The sequence below is a fragment of the Centruroides sculpturatus genome, unplaced genomic scaffold (genome assembly GCF_000671375.1).
Source record: "Centruroides sculpturatus isolate CEXI.00-Female unplaced genomic scaffold, Cexi_2.0 scaffold590, whole genome shotgun sequence".
NCBI lineage: Eukaryota > Metazoa > Arthropoda > Arachnida > Scorpiones > Buthidae > Centruroides > Centruroides sculpturatus.
This window is the reverse complement of record NW_019384761.1, coordinates 295,415-308,663: the sequence shown is the minus strand read 5'-3', so window position 1 is coordinate 308,663 and position 13,249 is coordinate 295,415. Positions and strand designations below refer to the sequence as shown.

The 13,249-nt window shown below is 33.6% G+C and overlaps 1 protein-coding gene across 2 annotated transcripts; it reads left to right on the top strand.

The window, feature by feature from the left end:
- Positions 1 to 1,407: 1,407 nt before the first annotated feature.
- LOC111628818 lies at positions 1,408 to 3,741 on the top strand. 2 transcript variants are annotated; one of them, XR_002757234.1, is made up of 2 exons: positions 1,408 to 3,070; positions 3,152 to 3,741. XR_002757234.1 is itself a non-coding variant. In XM_023372659.1 (2 exons), the coding sequence occupies exons 1-2, from the start codon at positions 1,924 to 1,926 to the stop codon at positions 3,579 to 3,581; spliced, it is 585 nt and encodes a 194-aa protein (XP_023228427.1). In that variant the 5' UTR covers positions 1,419 to 1,923; the 3' UTR covers positions 3,582 to 3,741. The 2 variants fall into 2 exon arrangements, 1 of the variants encoding a protein (XP_023228427.1); XM_023372659.1 differs by having other exon boundaries at positions 1,419 to 2,078.
- The last annotated feature ends 9,508 nt before the right edge of the window (positions 3,742 to 13,249 follow it).

Below are 13,249 nucleotides of genomic sequence, written 5' to 3'. Positions count from 1 at the left end.
GAAACTCTATAACAATTTAATTATTCAAAATCAACATGCATCAACTACAACATTAATTCTATAAAGCACCCCTCTCAGGCTCTATTCTCTATACAGGTACTCCTCACTTTACAACTGAGTTCCGTTCCAACGACTATGTCGTTAAGCGAATTGGTCAATAAGCAAGGAGCTTGCGCCGGAAATATAGGATCATTGTAAAATTATAAAAATTATGCAACAAACTTCAGATTTATTCAAAAAAAAGACATGCATATGTAGTACATATTATCATTTGTTTATTTGGTTATCTGGAGCTGTAGAGGTTTTTTCCAGGTAAGGGAGAAGACGATGTTGAAATAGAAGTTGTACAGTACCTTCAAGGACGGAGGTCTTGGATGTAACAGTCGAAAAGAAACTTGTAACTGTGGTTTGCATTGTAATCTTTTTTTCTTTATAAATTTCTCTATAGTACTTCAAAAGTTCACATCACACGTTCAACTTTATGTTAAAACGTTCGGTATCAGGATCCATAGCCTCACGTTCCGACATAGCCGCATTAATTTTGGAGAACACACCAGCTAATCCAGGTGTACCGTGAATTTCTTTTTCATTTCTTCAGTTCTTTTGTCTTCTTCCAAACACTGCATCACTTCTAACTCTATTAAATCTTCATTTGTTAGCTCTCCATTGGCATAATCCACTAATTCAGCAATGTCTTCCACTTCAACATCTAAATTAAGTGCATTGGCAAGGCACGCAATTGTTTAAATTACATCAAACTGACTAAAAAAAAATGCATAGCAAGCCTATACTACGCTCAGTGAGCATATCACCAATCAACAATCAAGCTGAGAAAGGGGATTTCCCGAATTGCAGATCGAAACTCAATTGGTCGTAATCGTTAAGCAGATAGGTCGTAAAGTGAGGAGTACCTGTAATTTACATTTTTTATACGATTTTTTACACTTTATCACATCGTAAAATTATATAATAACACCCTCTGGACCATTCACTACCAATACTTAATAACACAAATGCCCCTCAAGCCACCATGCCAAATGTCGTTTCTTAATCTTTACCCCATTTTCAGATATTACGCAAAATAGATGCCAACACACATACACACAACTATGGAATTATTTTGACATTTATTTATTTATTATTTAATCACCACTCTGAAAATTAAGCTATCTGCCATTCTATAATAATTAAAAATATAGAAAGTTTTTATAACAAAATCACATAACAGATGGCGCCACACACAATTTATTTTATTATAATTTAAAGTATAAAAGTTGTTTTCTAAATAAAATCTCACAACAGCCGAGAAAGTTACGCAACTCGTTGCTGTTGATAGATTTTTTTTTATAAAAAAACAGTTATATTTCTTGAAACGAACGATCTTTTTCTCAGTTTGAATATAGAAAGATCTATATTTGATTGTTTCGTGTAAAATACATACACGATATTTTCTATCGGTCGGGTGAATTCATAAAATTTGCTTATTTAATATACTAATTAACGTTTACGTAACTAAACTATAACACGCATATTTAATATAACCGATGACGTCAGGTAAGCGCTCTTAAAATGGCGTCGGATAAACGAAATATTACGAAATTCAGTAAAAATTGCGCTGTCGGTCAATCGGAAACTTGGTCGGAAAATACCGGACGAAGGAGAGGGAGGATTTCTTCTAGTTTTGGGGGTGGCGAGGTAAAGATGACGTTCGATTTTAGAAAATCTCGCTTCTAAACCCTTGTGAAGAATGGAAACCGAAGGCGGAGGGCGGTAGGGAGAGTCTCGATCCCAATCCGTCGTCACTCGGGGGATAGAAACATGAAAAATGCAGATATTTAGCCTTAAAATTCAAAAAGAATCCGTGACGTCAATCGCATTCGAATTCGTTGCGAGCTTTCTAATCTCGCAACAATTGCCGTTTCTATGGAAACGCGTATTGTTGCAACACGATTTTGCGTCACTTTGCACGTTTTTCGCTTGCCGGACGGACGTGTGCGCTCTTTGCTCTTGTTTCTGCTGTGTTTTTTGCCTTTTTTACGTGGTTTTAAGAAGACTTGTGGACGCCGACGTTACACCAAGTAAGATTTTAATTAGAATTTAGCTAGCCGTAAGATTTTACTTTCGTTTCGTTTAGTCCATCTTTCGGAGACGACATCGGCCGACTCGGACTTTGCATATTTGCGTTTTTCGTTTGAATAACCATCCGAAACGCTTTTAAACCAGCCGCCACATTGGAAAGCAACCGAAAAGGATTAAGTATTTGTTCATTGGTTTATTTTCGTAATTAATTAATTTAGATTATATTTTATAAACACGGTCGAAGAATAAGGATTATTTGCAAATATCTTATTTATAGAAATTCAATTAAAATTTAGTTAATGCTAACTCTAAATACGAATTGCGTATCGTAATTTTAACTAAAATATATACACTCGGAACCGGATGGACAGAAGGATAAACGGAGACCGTATTCTGAAGCATAACATGTTCCTTCGACACATCCGGGACGTCAAAAATTTCGCCCTTTAACCTCCGACTTCTCCATTAAATCTATGTATTAGTTACAACGCTTTTCAATGGCTTACTTTGCGAGAATTAAATTGCCTGCATCTCTGTACCGTTTAAAACACATCTAATACACTTAATAGTTATCTATACAGGCTGGACACAAAGAATTCTTTTCCTTAAGCTGTTTGTCTCTTTCCACAATGCAGTCTTTTCTGAGTGCAGTCCATCTTCCACACTTACGTAACCCTCTGCAAATGCTTTGTGCCACTTAAACGTCGACTCTCGTGCGCAATTTCTCTCTTAAATGCCGTCGTTGCGTTTATGTGACGCACGTTAGGGTAAATTGCTCTAGAACGAAACACTTGTTACGACTTGGACTTGAGTACGAGTGCCTTTTGCGCATGGCTATGTGCGGCGTGTCTACTTTTCTGTCGTACAAATACAGATTACACGTAAGAGAGTTTAATCGTTCCGGGTCGGTCGTCTCTACTGCAAATGCAGTTCGAACGTTCTAGAAATTTCCGATAGGATCTAACGTGAGCTACACGAATTCCGATCCGTCGTGAGTATAATCTTGAACTTTTTCTGCGTTAAGTATATCCGAATACCATTAAATTAATATATGTTTTGTGTTTCTTTACAGAATGAAGAGCTGGCGGTTTTGGCGTTGGCTGCGGCCCAAGAAGATGAAGAAGTGTGAAGGGCGTTCTCCTTCCGCAATAGATGAAGAGAGGGTCTTTTCCCCCTTTGAGCGGGGAGAGGAACTCTCTTCCATCGATTGCGGAAGGGGTTCTTCCTTCACGGGATCGCCTTCGGGAATAGCGGATGTCGACAGCATTCTCTGTTCCGCGTTGAACGGAGACGAGACATTTCGCCATTCGGACGTGTTCCGAAAGGTGAAATGTCTCCATGTTGACGACATCATCTTTGACGCACTGGGAGGGGAGGAATGTTTCGATCATTCCTCCCTTTTCCAACGAGTGGGATCCTCTCGTTCGGTGTGGGCAAAGATGGAAAGGAAAAAGCGTCGCTTCGTAAGAGAAGTGAACGACTTTTTCCTTTGCTATTTCTGAAGGATATTACTAACCTAGGATAAGAAGGCAAGAGGTTTTTTTCGTTTGTTTTTTCCTCTTGTCATACTAACAACATTTAAATTTAAGGTTTTAGTTTCAATTTACTAACGTAGGATAAGAAGGCAAGAGGTTTTTTTCGTTTGTTTTTTCCTCTTGTCATACTTATATTTACTAATTTAGGATAAGAAGGCAAGAGGTTTTTTATTTTTTTTTCCTCTTGTCATACTAACATTCAAACTAAAACCTTAAATTTAATTTACTAATCTAGATGTAAGAAGACAAGGGGTTTTTATTTTTTTTCCCCTTGTCGTACTCACATTAGTTTAGTAATTCACATCCACGCACATAAACAACAACATCCCTCACGCTGAAACACACAGTTCAAACAACGACACATTCGTCGCATCCAATCACCAATTATTCCATTCACGTGCATTATAAACAACACCGTTTAACAACACGAACACGCTTCCCAAAATCCAACCTCTGGGTCCACGTCCCGGGAAGCGGTAACATCGGTCGATACGACCGATGGCTGAAGAGGCTCTGGTAACAATTTACTTTTGATATTAAAATCTGAATTTGAGTTGTTATAACGAAATCATCTACTTTTATCCAAATATTTTTTACTGATGTGTGTGTGCGTATATATATATAAACATGCACACACAGTGGAACCTGCCAATGTGAAGGTGGCCATGTCGGTCACACGGTTATTTTCCTATAGTGACCAGTTTTATTTGGCCTGAAATTTACTGGATAGATTTTAGGAATTTTTTCCTCTCTGTATCGCGACCACTTGCTTATTGTGTAATGCGATTACAGTTAGATCTCTTTTTGTTGAAATGTACCTGTTAAAGTGATCACTCTATAGGAAGAAGCTGGTAGGTTGCGGGTTTTTGAGTTACTGGCGATTCACGTGGTGTGGACAAGAAATTCTACTTGCAGGTCAACATTGTCTCCCACATATTGTAGTATTTTCCATTTTCAGATGTATGTATTCTCCATATAGTGACCATTAATCTTGGTCCTTAGGGTGTGGTCGCCTTAAGCAGGTTCTACTATGTTTGTATTTTCATATAAAATTTCAAATTATATATCTGCAAAGACTTCAACTAAGTATGAATTTATTAAACATTAACTAAATACCTCGTCAAAAATATTGTGTTTCCAAAATCATGAAATTGTTTAAAATTTTATTTTAAAATATTTATTTTTACTTAAAATTTATTGCTGTATATAACAAATGAAGACAGCACGAATTAATAATTTAACATTAAGATAATTAAAGGGGCAGGAGGCCAGATTAATTATACCGTATATGAACTTCCAGTCTATGGCAGAAGTGACGTGATTTTAATTTAAAAATTTTCCCACAACAAGGTTACACAGATGACCGGCAGGACACTATTGTTATCGGGAAAAGTATGATGTACAGGGGCAGGATGCTGCTAATTTGAGGAGAACACACATTTAAATTAAATAAATTAAAAATACAATTAAAACTTGTAGCTTCACATTGTGATGATTTGACATTGCTCATTATTCGAAGTTTAAAACTCTTCTTGAAAGTTAAGAAAATAAAGTCTTTGCAGAGTCTTACTTCTCTTGAGATGCGAGACGTGAAACCCCTTTATTTCCTTATCTTCGACATTTAACCAGCAAAATTTAATAGCATCAATGCCCCTCACAAGCCATCGTGCAAAAATTTTGTTTCTTAATCTTCACCCCATGCTGAGATATTAAGCGAAATCTATATCTATAATAATATTATAAAGAGGTAATGTTTGTTTGCAGCAGGTAATCTCCGAAACTACTCATCCGATTTCAAAAATTCTTTCACCAATATTTAGTATGAAACCTCAGGGTGGACATAGGCTGTATATTATTTCGTTAAACACTCATATAAAAAGATATAATCTAGGTTAAGGCTTTTCTGTCCAACAGTTGGCGCTACGAGTACGACGCCCTAAGTTTGCTTTTCTGTGAGGCATTACGCTTTTCTGTGAAAATGAACTAAAGCAGATCATCATCTATCTATCTATATAAATAAGAATATAATGTTCGTTTGTTCCTACTGATTCCTTAGAAAATTTGACATAATGCTGCATTCGAATACGCACATATTTTTATATAATGTACATGTCGAAATTCCCCTCACTGGGGGAAGATGGACAGGATTAAGGCTTACCGTGAAGAACTTGGCTTCTATTACAGTCAACCCCCCTATAACACTGTTGATTATTCCGTTTTATATGAATTCCATGTTGCACGAGTCACTTAGATTTTACAAATACGTGTGCCGGGCTGTGAACGGCTCACGTATTTGTAAAATCTAAGTGACTCGTACAACATGGAATTCATATAAAACGGAATAATCAACAGTGTTATGGGGGATCGACTGTATACTATTTCAGATGCGGTTTTTTGAGTTTTCGATTGCGTTTTAATAGGGTACGTCAAGAAAATGTACACTAAGGGATTTTTCGAAAAATTCTCCCCCACGGGGGAAGTGTTATACATTTATAATAGATACATTTTGAGCCACAACAACGCGTGGCGGGGTCTGCTAGTATTAGATAGATGCCAACACACGCACACGAATTAATCTACTAACTTTGACTACAGTATTTAGAATTTTTTCTTTATAATTTTTAATTTATTGCTCAGTCTATTTCTTTTAACAATATGTTTCATATAACCCATGATTTCAAATTATCTTAATTTTTGTTATCTGGTCCATAACCATTCCTGTTTAGAATACATAATCAATACTACTGCTTACTGATAGACAATTAAATGAAGACATTTTATAATTTTTATCCATTATCAGATTGCAAAGCGTATCGTAATTTTAACTAAAATATATTCCGGTAACATTGACGGCATTTTGAAGCATGGGATATTTCTTCGACGTCAAAAATTTCTTCCTTTGACCTCCGACTTCTCCATTGAATTTATATATTAGTTACAACGCTTTTCGATGGCTTATTTGACCAGAATTAAATTGTCTGGTAGATACTAAAGAATTATCTGTTGATAGATTCTAAAGTAGTAATTGCATCATAGATATTAAAAAGTTAGTATGAATGAATAAAAAATAAATTGAAAAAAAATTATTAATATTTACTTTTAAAATTTGAAAATGATTTCATTATATTGATAACAATTGATTAACACTTTTTCAAGAATTCATCATCAATCATCATTGTTAAATTTCTAATCAGAAGTTCAAAGTAAAGTTTCGTTTGTTGGCATCATTTAAATTCCATTAGATTACAGAATTAAAATTACAGCAGCATAAGAAAAAAGAAGAATCAAATGGGCATAATGAAGTCTTTGCTTTGGAACTTGGTCTTTGCGGTATGCATGGCAATTCTTTGCATATATTTAGATGTGAAAGATCTATTCGATTTTCTTACGGCTCTGATTGCATCGATCATCTTGGTAAACATAACAAAGATTTTAACGGAAGTTATGACATCTTTTCTCCAGTTATTAATCCAAATCCTAGTACCTTTGTTAGTAACTTACTTCCTGACATCATCTCTGTTATCTCTAATGGAAAATTCTTGTAAAACCAGCACTTGCTCTTCTGTCATTAAATGTCTATGCGACTTTCAAGGATGGTTTATGTAGCCACCAGCAATTTAAAATACATATCTGAGATTTACTTGACATTACAATATAATTTTTCGGCTCGTCATATTTATGTAAAGCGATAAGAGAATAAAATATGCAAAATTCTTAAATGTCATTTAACAATTAAACATGTTATTTTACTTTCCCGGCTTCGTTGTATATAACGGGGAAAGTATGGCGATCGGTTAAAAAATAAACCCCCATTTTACATTTTTTTTTAACATGGGACCTTGAAACGTCGAAAAATGCAAAAAGAATTCGCGGGTAATTTCTGTATTAGTGTGTGTATGTGAGGGCACAATTTAATAATTAGGGGATTGATGCTATTAAATTTTGGTGGTTAAAGGTCGAGGAGTTGGAGAGATAAAGGGGGTCGTGTGTATCTCCAGGGGGGCCGGACTTAATGAAGATTTTTATTTGTTATTAGCATTTATAATTTTTTTATATAAAACCTATCCCTATCCTCAAAATTAAGGTTTTTGCCATTTTATAATAATTAAAAAATATAAAGAGTTTTAAAATAAAATATTATAACAGATAGTGCCACCAAATGTTGCCGGAAAAGTTAAGCAACTCGACTCTTGGATTTTAAAAAAATGCATTGATAGGCATAAGCGGATTCGGATGCATAGGATGCTACTCTTAACCAAAAATTAAATTATAATATTCAAAATGTTTATATACGCGAAGAAATGTAAGCAGCTTGTTTTTTATTTACATTTTCTTCTTTTTACACCAGGAACCGCCAGTCTATGGTATGCGCACCAAAAATGATTTTTAATGTTACCGGACGATTCCTCATCTTCAGGGAGGCGCGAAGAGGATCGCGCCTCCCTGAAGATAAGGAATCGTCGATCTAAATAAACGTTCGTTGTTGTGAATTGTGGAATGTTACAACATTTATATGCAGCCGGACGACCGAGGCGGATAAGGAGTCAGCCTTCCGCTCTGGAAATCGTAGGCGATCAAAAAATATCAAGCATTTTTACGGTGTGGTTGGTACCCAGACGCTATGCCTTCAGTTTTAAAATACTTGGCAAAACTAGCCCATTTCTGCAACACATGTTTGTAGCGTTTGTGCTAACTAATATCACTCCTCTTACATGGTGGCACTCACTACGTGACAATTGATGAACCTCTTTTACACAGCTGTACACAGCAGTGGCTTCTTCAGTGGGAATTGAGAGAATTTTCTCTACCTATGGACTTGTTCATTCGAAACTTAGAAATTGACTTGGACAGGAAAAAGGCAGCAAAGCTTGTTAAAGTTTTCAAGCACCTAAACAAACACTACTGAGCGTTGTACATTTTTGAAAATAAGAAATTCTTCAAGCTGAAGAAGCCACTGCTGTCAATCCTGTTTTGGTGTTTGTACAGTAATGTACATGAAAATCTTAAAAATGCCATTCCATAAAGAAACATTTAAAAATGCTATATTTTATATTAAATAAAATATTCTGTACATTCTTGAGTCTTACACTGAAGTTTTTCTATTTTACTAGATCAAGTGTTTTATTTCAAAAAAAAAGAAAAAAAAAATGTTTTAAATGTTTTAAAACATTTTTATTTAAATCATGCCAACCCTGATTCCAGGGGAGCGAGTGTCCCTCCAAAGGCGATGAAATCCAACAGCAGATGTTTACGAAAACATCGAGTCGTAGGAACGATAAACAAAAATCCAAGAACCAAGAACGTCGCATCCTTGATTTGCATGGTTTTTATAAGCTTTTTCGTGTCCAAGACCGAACATTCCGATAGACCGATGCCGACTCGCCTCCGCTTTCCAATTGGTCTTCACTCGTTACGAAACAAGATCAGAACCCAGATCGCAAGATGAGTCAACACCGACTGACAATTCGATCCCTATCGAAGATGTTCGATCTTAGGACTTACATTCATCTATTGTTTTAACCTGATACTCTCTCTCTTTTCTAACAATTCCATCAAACGTGTCCTTATATGGGCATAAAGTTTATACCCTTTTCTAAAATGGCTTTATAAAAAAAAATTTCTACAAAAAAAATGTCAATATGTAATATTTACAATTTTACACCTTATGACTATAAAATGTAAATTTACAGTTCATAGTCGCAAGGTGTAAAGTTACAAATAGTCTGAAATTGTTTTTAATGTAAAGAACCAATATAATTTGTTTTAGTAGTTTATAGGTCAATTGCTTCTTTATTGTTTTTGCTCAATTACATAACTTTATTTTAATTACATAACTTTATTTTATGTAGTTAAAATTCAAATAATTGTCCTCAAATATATTTGAAAGATTAAATGTATACATTAAATGTTAATTTTATTATTTATATGAAGTCTCATTCTGCCATGGTTCTGATATAAGCAACATATGGATGTTTCTATTTTTTTTTTTTTTAAAGAAAGCCCTATAATAATTTAATGTATGCACATTGCTCTAAAACTGATAATGCATATTACTTTAATATTGTTATAAGTCATTAGCTGAAATCAATAATTTATCATTAGTCTCTAATAAAATTATGTAAATGAAAGATAACATAATTTATACCACAGATTTGCATTAACTGATTACATAAAACTTATTTAAACAGGGAACTGTATTGTTTTAATTAGTATAATAAGAGTTTTGAATATCTCAGGTTGTTAGTTGTTTTAAATACAATATGCTTATTTAGAACAGTTGAAGGTAAGGTTTAAAATGTGTTATAGTAATTAAAAAGTGTTTTGGTTCATACCAAAACAGTTTAAATTAATTTTATGCTAATTATAAAGACGGTTTGTGACGTCTGGGGGCAATATACTGTGTATTGTTGTTTAGGGCTGTTTTAATAGCATGCACTGCTATTAAACAGTTTTTTTAACATTTTCAATATTAATATTAGCATAGCATTTAATTTTTTGTATACAGTTTCCTTCTAATTATTTACTCTCTATTAATAGAGCTAATAATGCCCTTTCACATTTAGCATCTTGAATATATGCTCCTCTTCATCCTTCACTATGCCTCTGGTTAATTAAAATAAAATTCTTAAATTTCTTTTATTTTTGTCCTTATAATATTTAAAAGTAATAAATCCTTCATTCCCAAAATATTGTTTAGCAGAAAAATTGAAGAAATTAATTTTTAAACTGTAAATTATTAATATTTAAATGACATTGATATATAGTCTTTTATCATAGATTTAAAATNTATTATTTATATGAAGTCTCATATTATTATGGTTCTGATATAAGAGGCGGATCGACATAGGGACTAGTAGGGTTTAAGCTCTGTGCTCCCAAGTTTCAAGGGCCCACAAAAATTGAATTATTTTTGTTAATATTTCTTTATTCCTTAATTTTTTAATTAAATAATTTTTATAAAGTATGTAATTCAAGACCATCTCGTAAATTGATATATTTCAACTCCGATTTTGATGTTATTAAAACTGAATTTTAAATCCCAATTTAAATATGTTTAATCTAACAAAAAATAGAGCCCCATTGGACTTCAATAAGCCCTAGGCCGCGAAAAACCTAGATCCGTCATAAGACCCTAAGATGGGCTTTTAAAACAGTATTTTATGTAAAAACGTATAGAAAAAAATATTAATGAACGTTTCTTTTAATAAGTGATCAAAAAAGTCTTTTCAACTTGTATTAATTTATTCATATATTCTAATGACTTTCGGAAAGGGACAAGGTCTAGGACCTAGATTCATAGTGATATAGGATACTTTCTCCAAAATATGGGACATTAATTAAGATTTTTTCAGTAAATAAGTTTGCTAGCAAATACTGGTGTAATTTACATCATAAATCAATGCATACAGTATATTGTTTTACTTTATTTACATGCTCACCTTCAGAAAACTTAGAAATTCTTAAAATATGTGCCATGAGAGTTATTTTGAAAATTCCTCCAGATACTTGACACAGATCCATGGATGTCCGCAGAAAATTTTCCAGGAGGCAAAGCTTGGAGACAAACAATTACATCAATAAATTCCCACCCTTTTGCAAATGCAAGAATTGTTAAAAACTTTATAAATAAGATACAATGTTTTATTAATACAGGAAAATTAGTCTAATTTTCTTTTATTCTAACCCTCTTGCCTTATGAACACTATGAGTCCATTGTGGATTTGGCCTGGCTTGCAAAAAATTGGAGCAGCAAATGGTGAAGGTCAAGATCTAACATATTCGGGACAGAACTTCCCACTTGAAGTGATGCAGCAAGCTGCATTACTTCAAGTTCAATTGCACTTCAATTGTAAGTTGAATCTGAATAGTCCCCATATTACGTTGAGACTAATTATATCATCTATACCTAGAGAAAATCATGTGAAATTTCTCAAAATTAATTCATCTCTGATTTCTATGGAAATCTGCATCCTCTAANTAAGTTAAATGAGAACAAAACTTTTTGAAAAGGTATTGAAATATGATATACAGGCTTGCAATTTTCAAATTAATAATTAGCCAGTGTGAAGTGTTTTTGAGAAAATTTCAAAATGTAATTTCTGCTTGTCCCATATTTATATTCTGATTGACCCACCCGCTTCTATGCAAAACATTCGGTAGAAGTGAAAAGTTAACAGGTGCTATCTGGTGTGCCAAAATTCAGCTTCTAGAGATCTTAACTTTTTTTATTTCAACTATTGCATAAAAACATAAAGGTATCAGAGAAAGAAAAACTAGCCTTTTTTTCTTGATTATGATATCTTGTTGAACTTTTCTCAAAGATGATGATAATGCAGATATCTCCACTGAAATACTGGTTTGTTTGTACACTGAGCAACAGAAGATGTATATTGTGGTGAATCAGAAAAGTAGGATTCACCACAATGATTTCAAAAAATGATTTCAATATCATTCTATATATGTAAAAGTATTACACGACACTAACAGAATCATAGAGAATACTATTACAGAGAAAGGAAAGGAACAGTATGAATTATTTATGCTAATGGAAAAGAACTGCATGAAGATGAGTTCAAAAAATTCAATTCAGAAAAATCTGTTAGTATTAAATTTGAAATAATTGGAAAAAAAGAAACAGATTTTTAATCAAATTTAAAATTTTCTACCCATAACATCCTTCAAAATTAACTTCAAAAAATAATAATATACTGTAAAAATATAAAATAATAGCTAGGGGCGCCCCTAGTGGCCGTTTTTGGCATACCGTGTCAGAAACCGGATTTCCGCTTTTATATACAGTAGTTAATGACTTAATAACGTTTTGTAAAATTTTCCGCTAATAGATGGCACTGCGTGTACTTTAGATAAAGTATAAATAGAACAAACATCGTCATTTTTTCCGAAGGCGCTAGTGGTCTGCTCAGCAAAGCTCCGCCCTCAATACGCGATGTGCATGCAGTCTGGGTTTAAACCACTAGTTGTCTTTTCCCCCCTCTCAGACTGTCCGCCAACATGTTCCCGTTGCAATGTGCAGTTTGGGTTCCGACCCACATGTCGTCTTTTTCTTTTTTTTCTCTCAAACGCTCCTGCATCAAGCTTACGTTTCAGCAATGCAGTCCCGGGTTCGTGCCCCCAGTCGCCTTTTTTCCCCCTCTTTAAAATATCATTCATCTTGGCAGTTAAGTCCATACACAGCTAACTTACGTAATGTCGAACATCACATTCCAAAATAACTATTGGGTTTCTATAAATCAGTGGTTCTCAACCTTTTTTGTTGATGTACCCTATTAGCCCATTAGTTGTTTCTCAAGTACCCCTTATATTTTTGTATGTAAATTTTATAATTACTGCATTAGATGTATACAGTCCTTATAACTGAGCACCATAAAAAACTCTAACTATAACTAAAAGTGAATTACTTATTTTACATAAATAATAATAAATTTAATCAGGTACATACATTTATTTATTATTATTTGATAAGTATATTATATAAAATCACAAAAGTCATTTCAATACATGCATAAATTACATTTCCTAAAAATAAATAATTATAATTAACAATAAAGAAAATTTAAATTATTCTACAATAATTTCTAACAAAATTTAATGGGATATTTGTGTCGATAAATCTT

What these genes read in the sequence shown, in the direction of transcription:
- LOC111628818 (XM_023372659.1), top strand. Translation starts at nt 1,924, where the DNA reads ATGGAAACGCGTATTGTTGCAACACGATTTTGCGTCACTTTGCACGTT. An exon ending in GGACGCCGACGTTACACCAA is followed by an intron (nt 2,079 to 3,151) that starts GTAAGATTTTAA and finishes GTTTCTTTACAG; the next exon opens with AATGAAGAGCTGGCGGTTTT.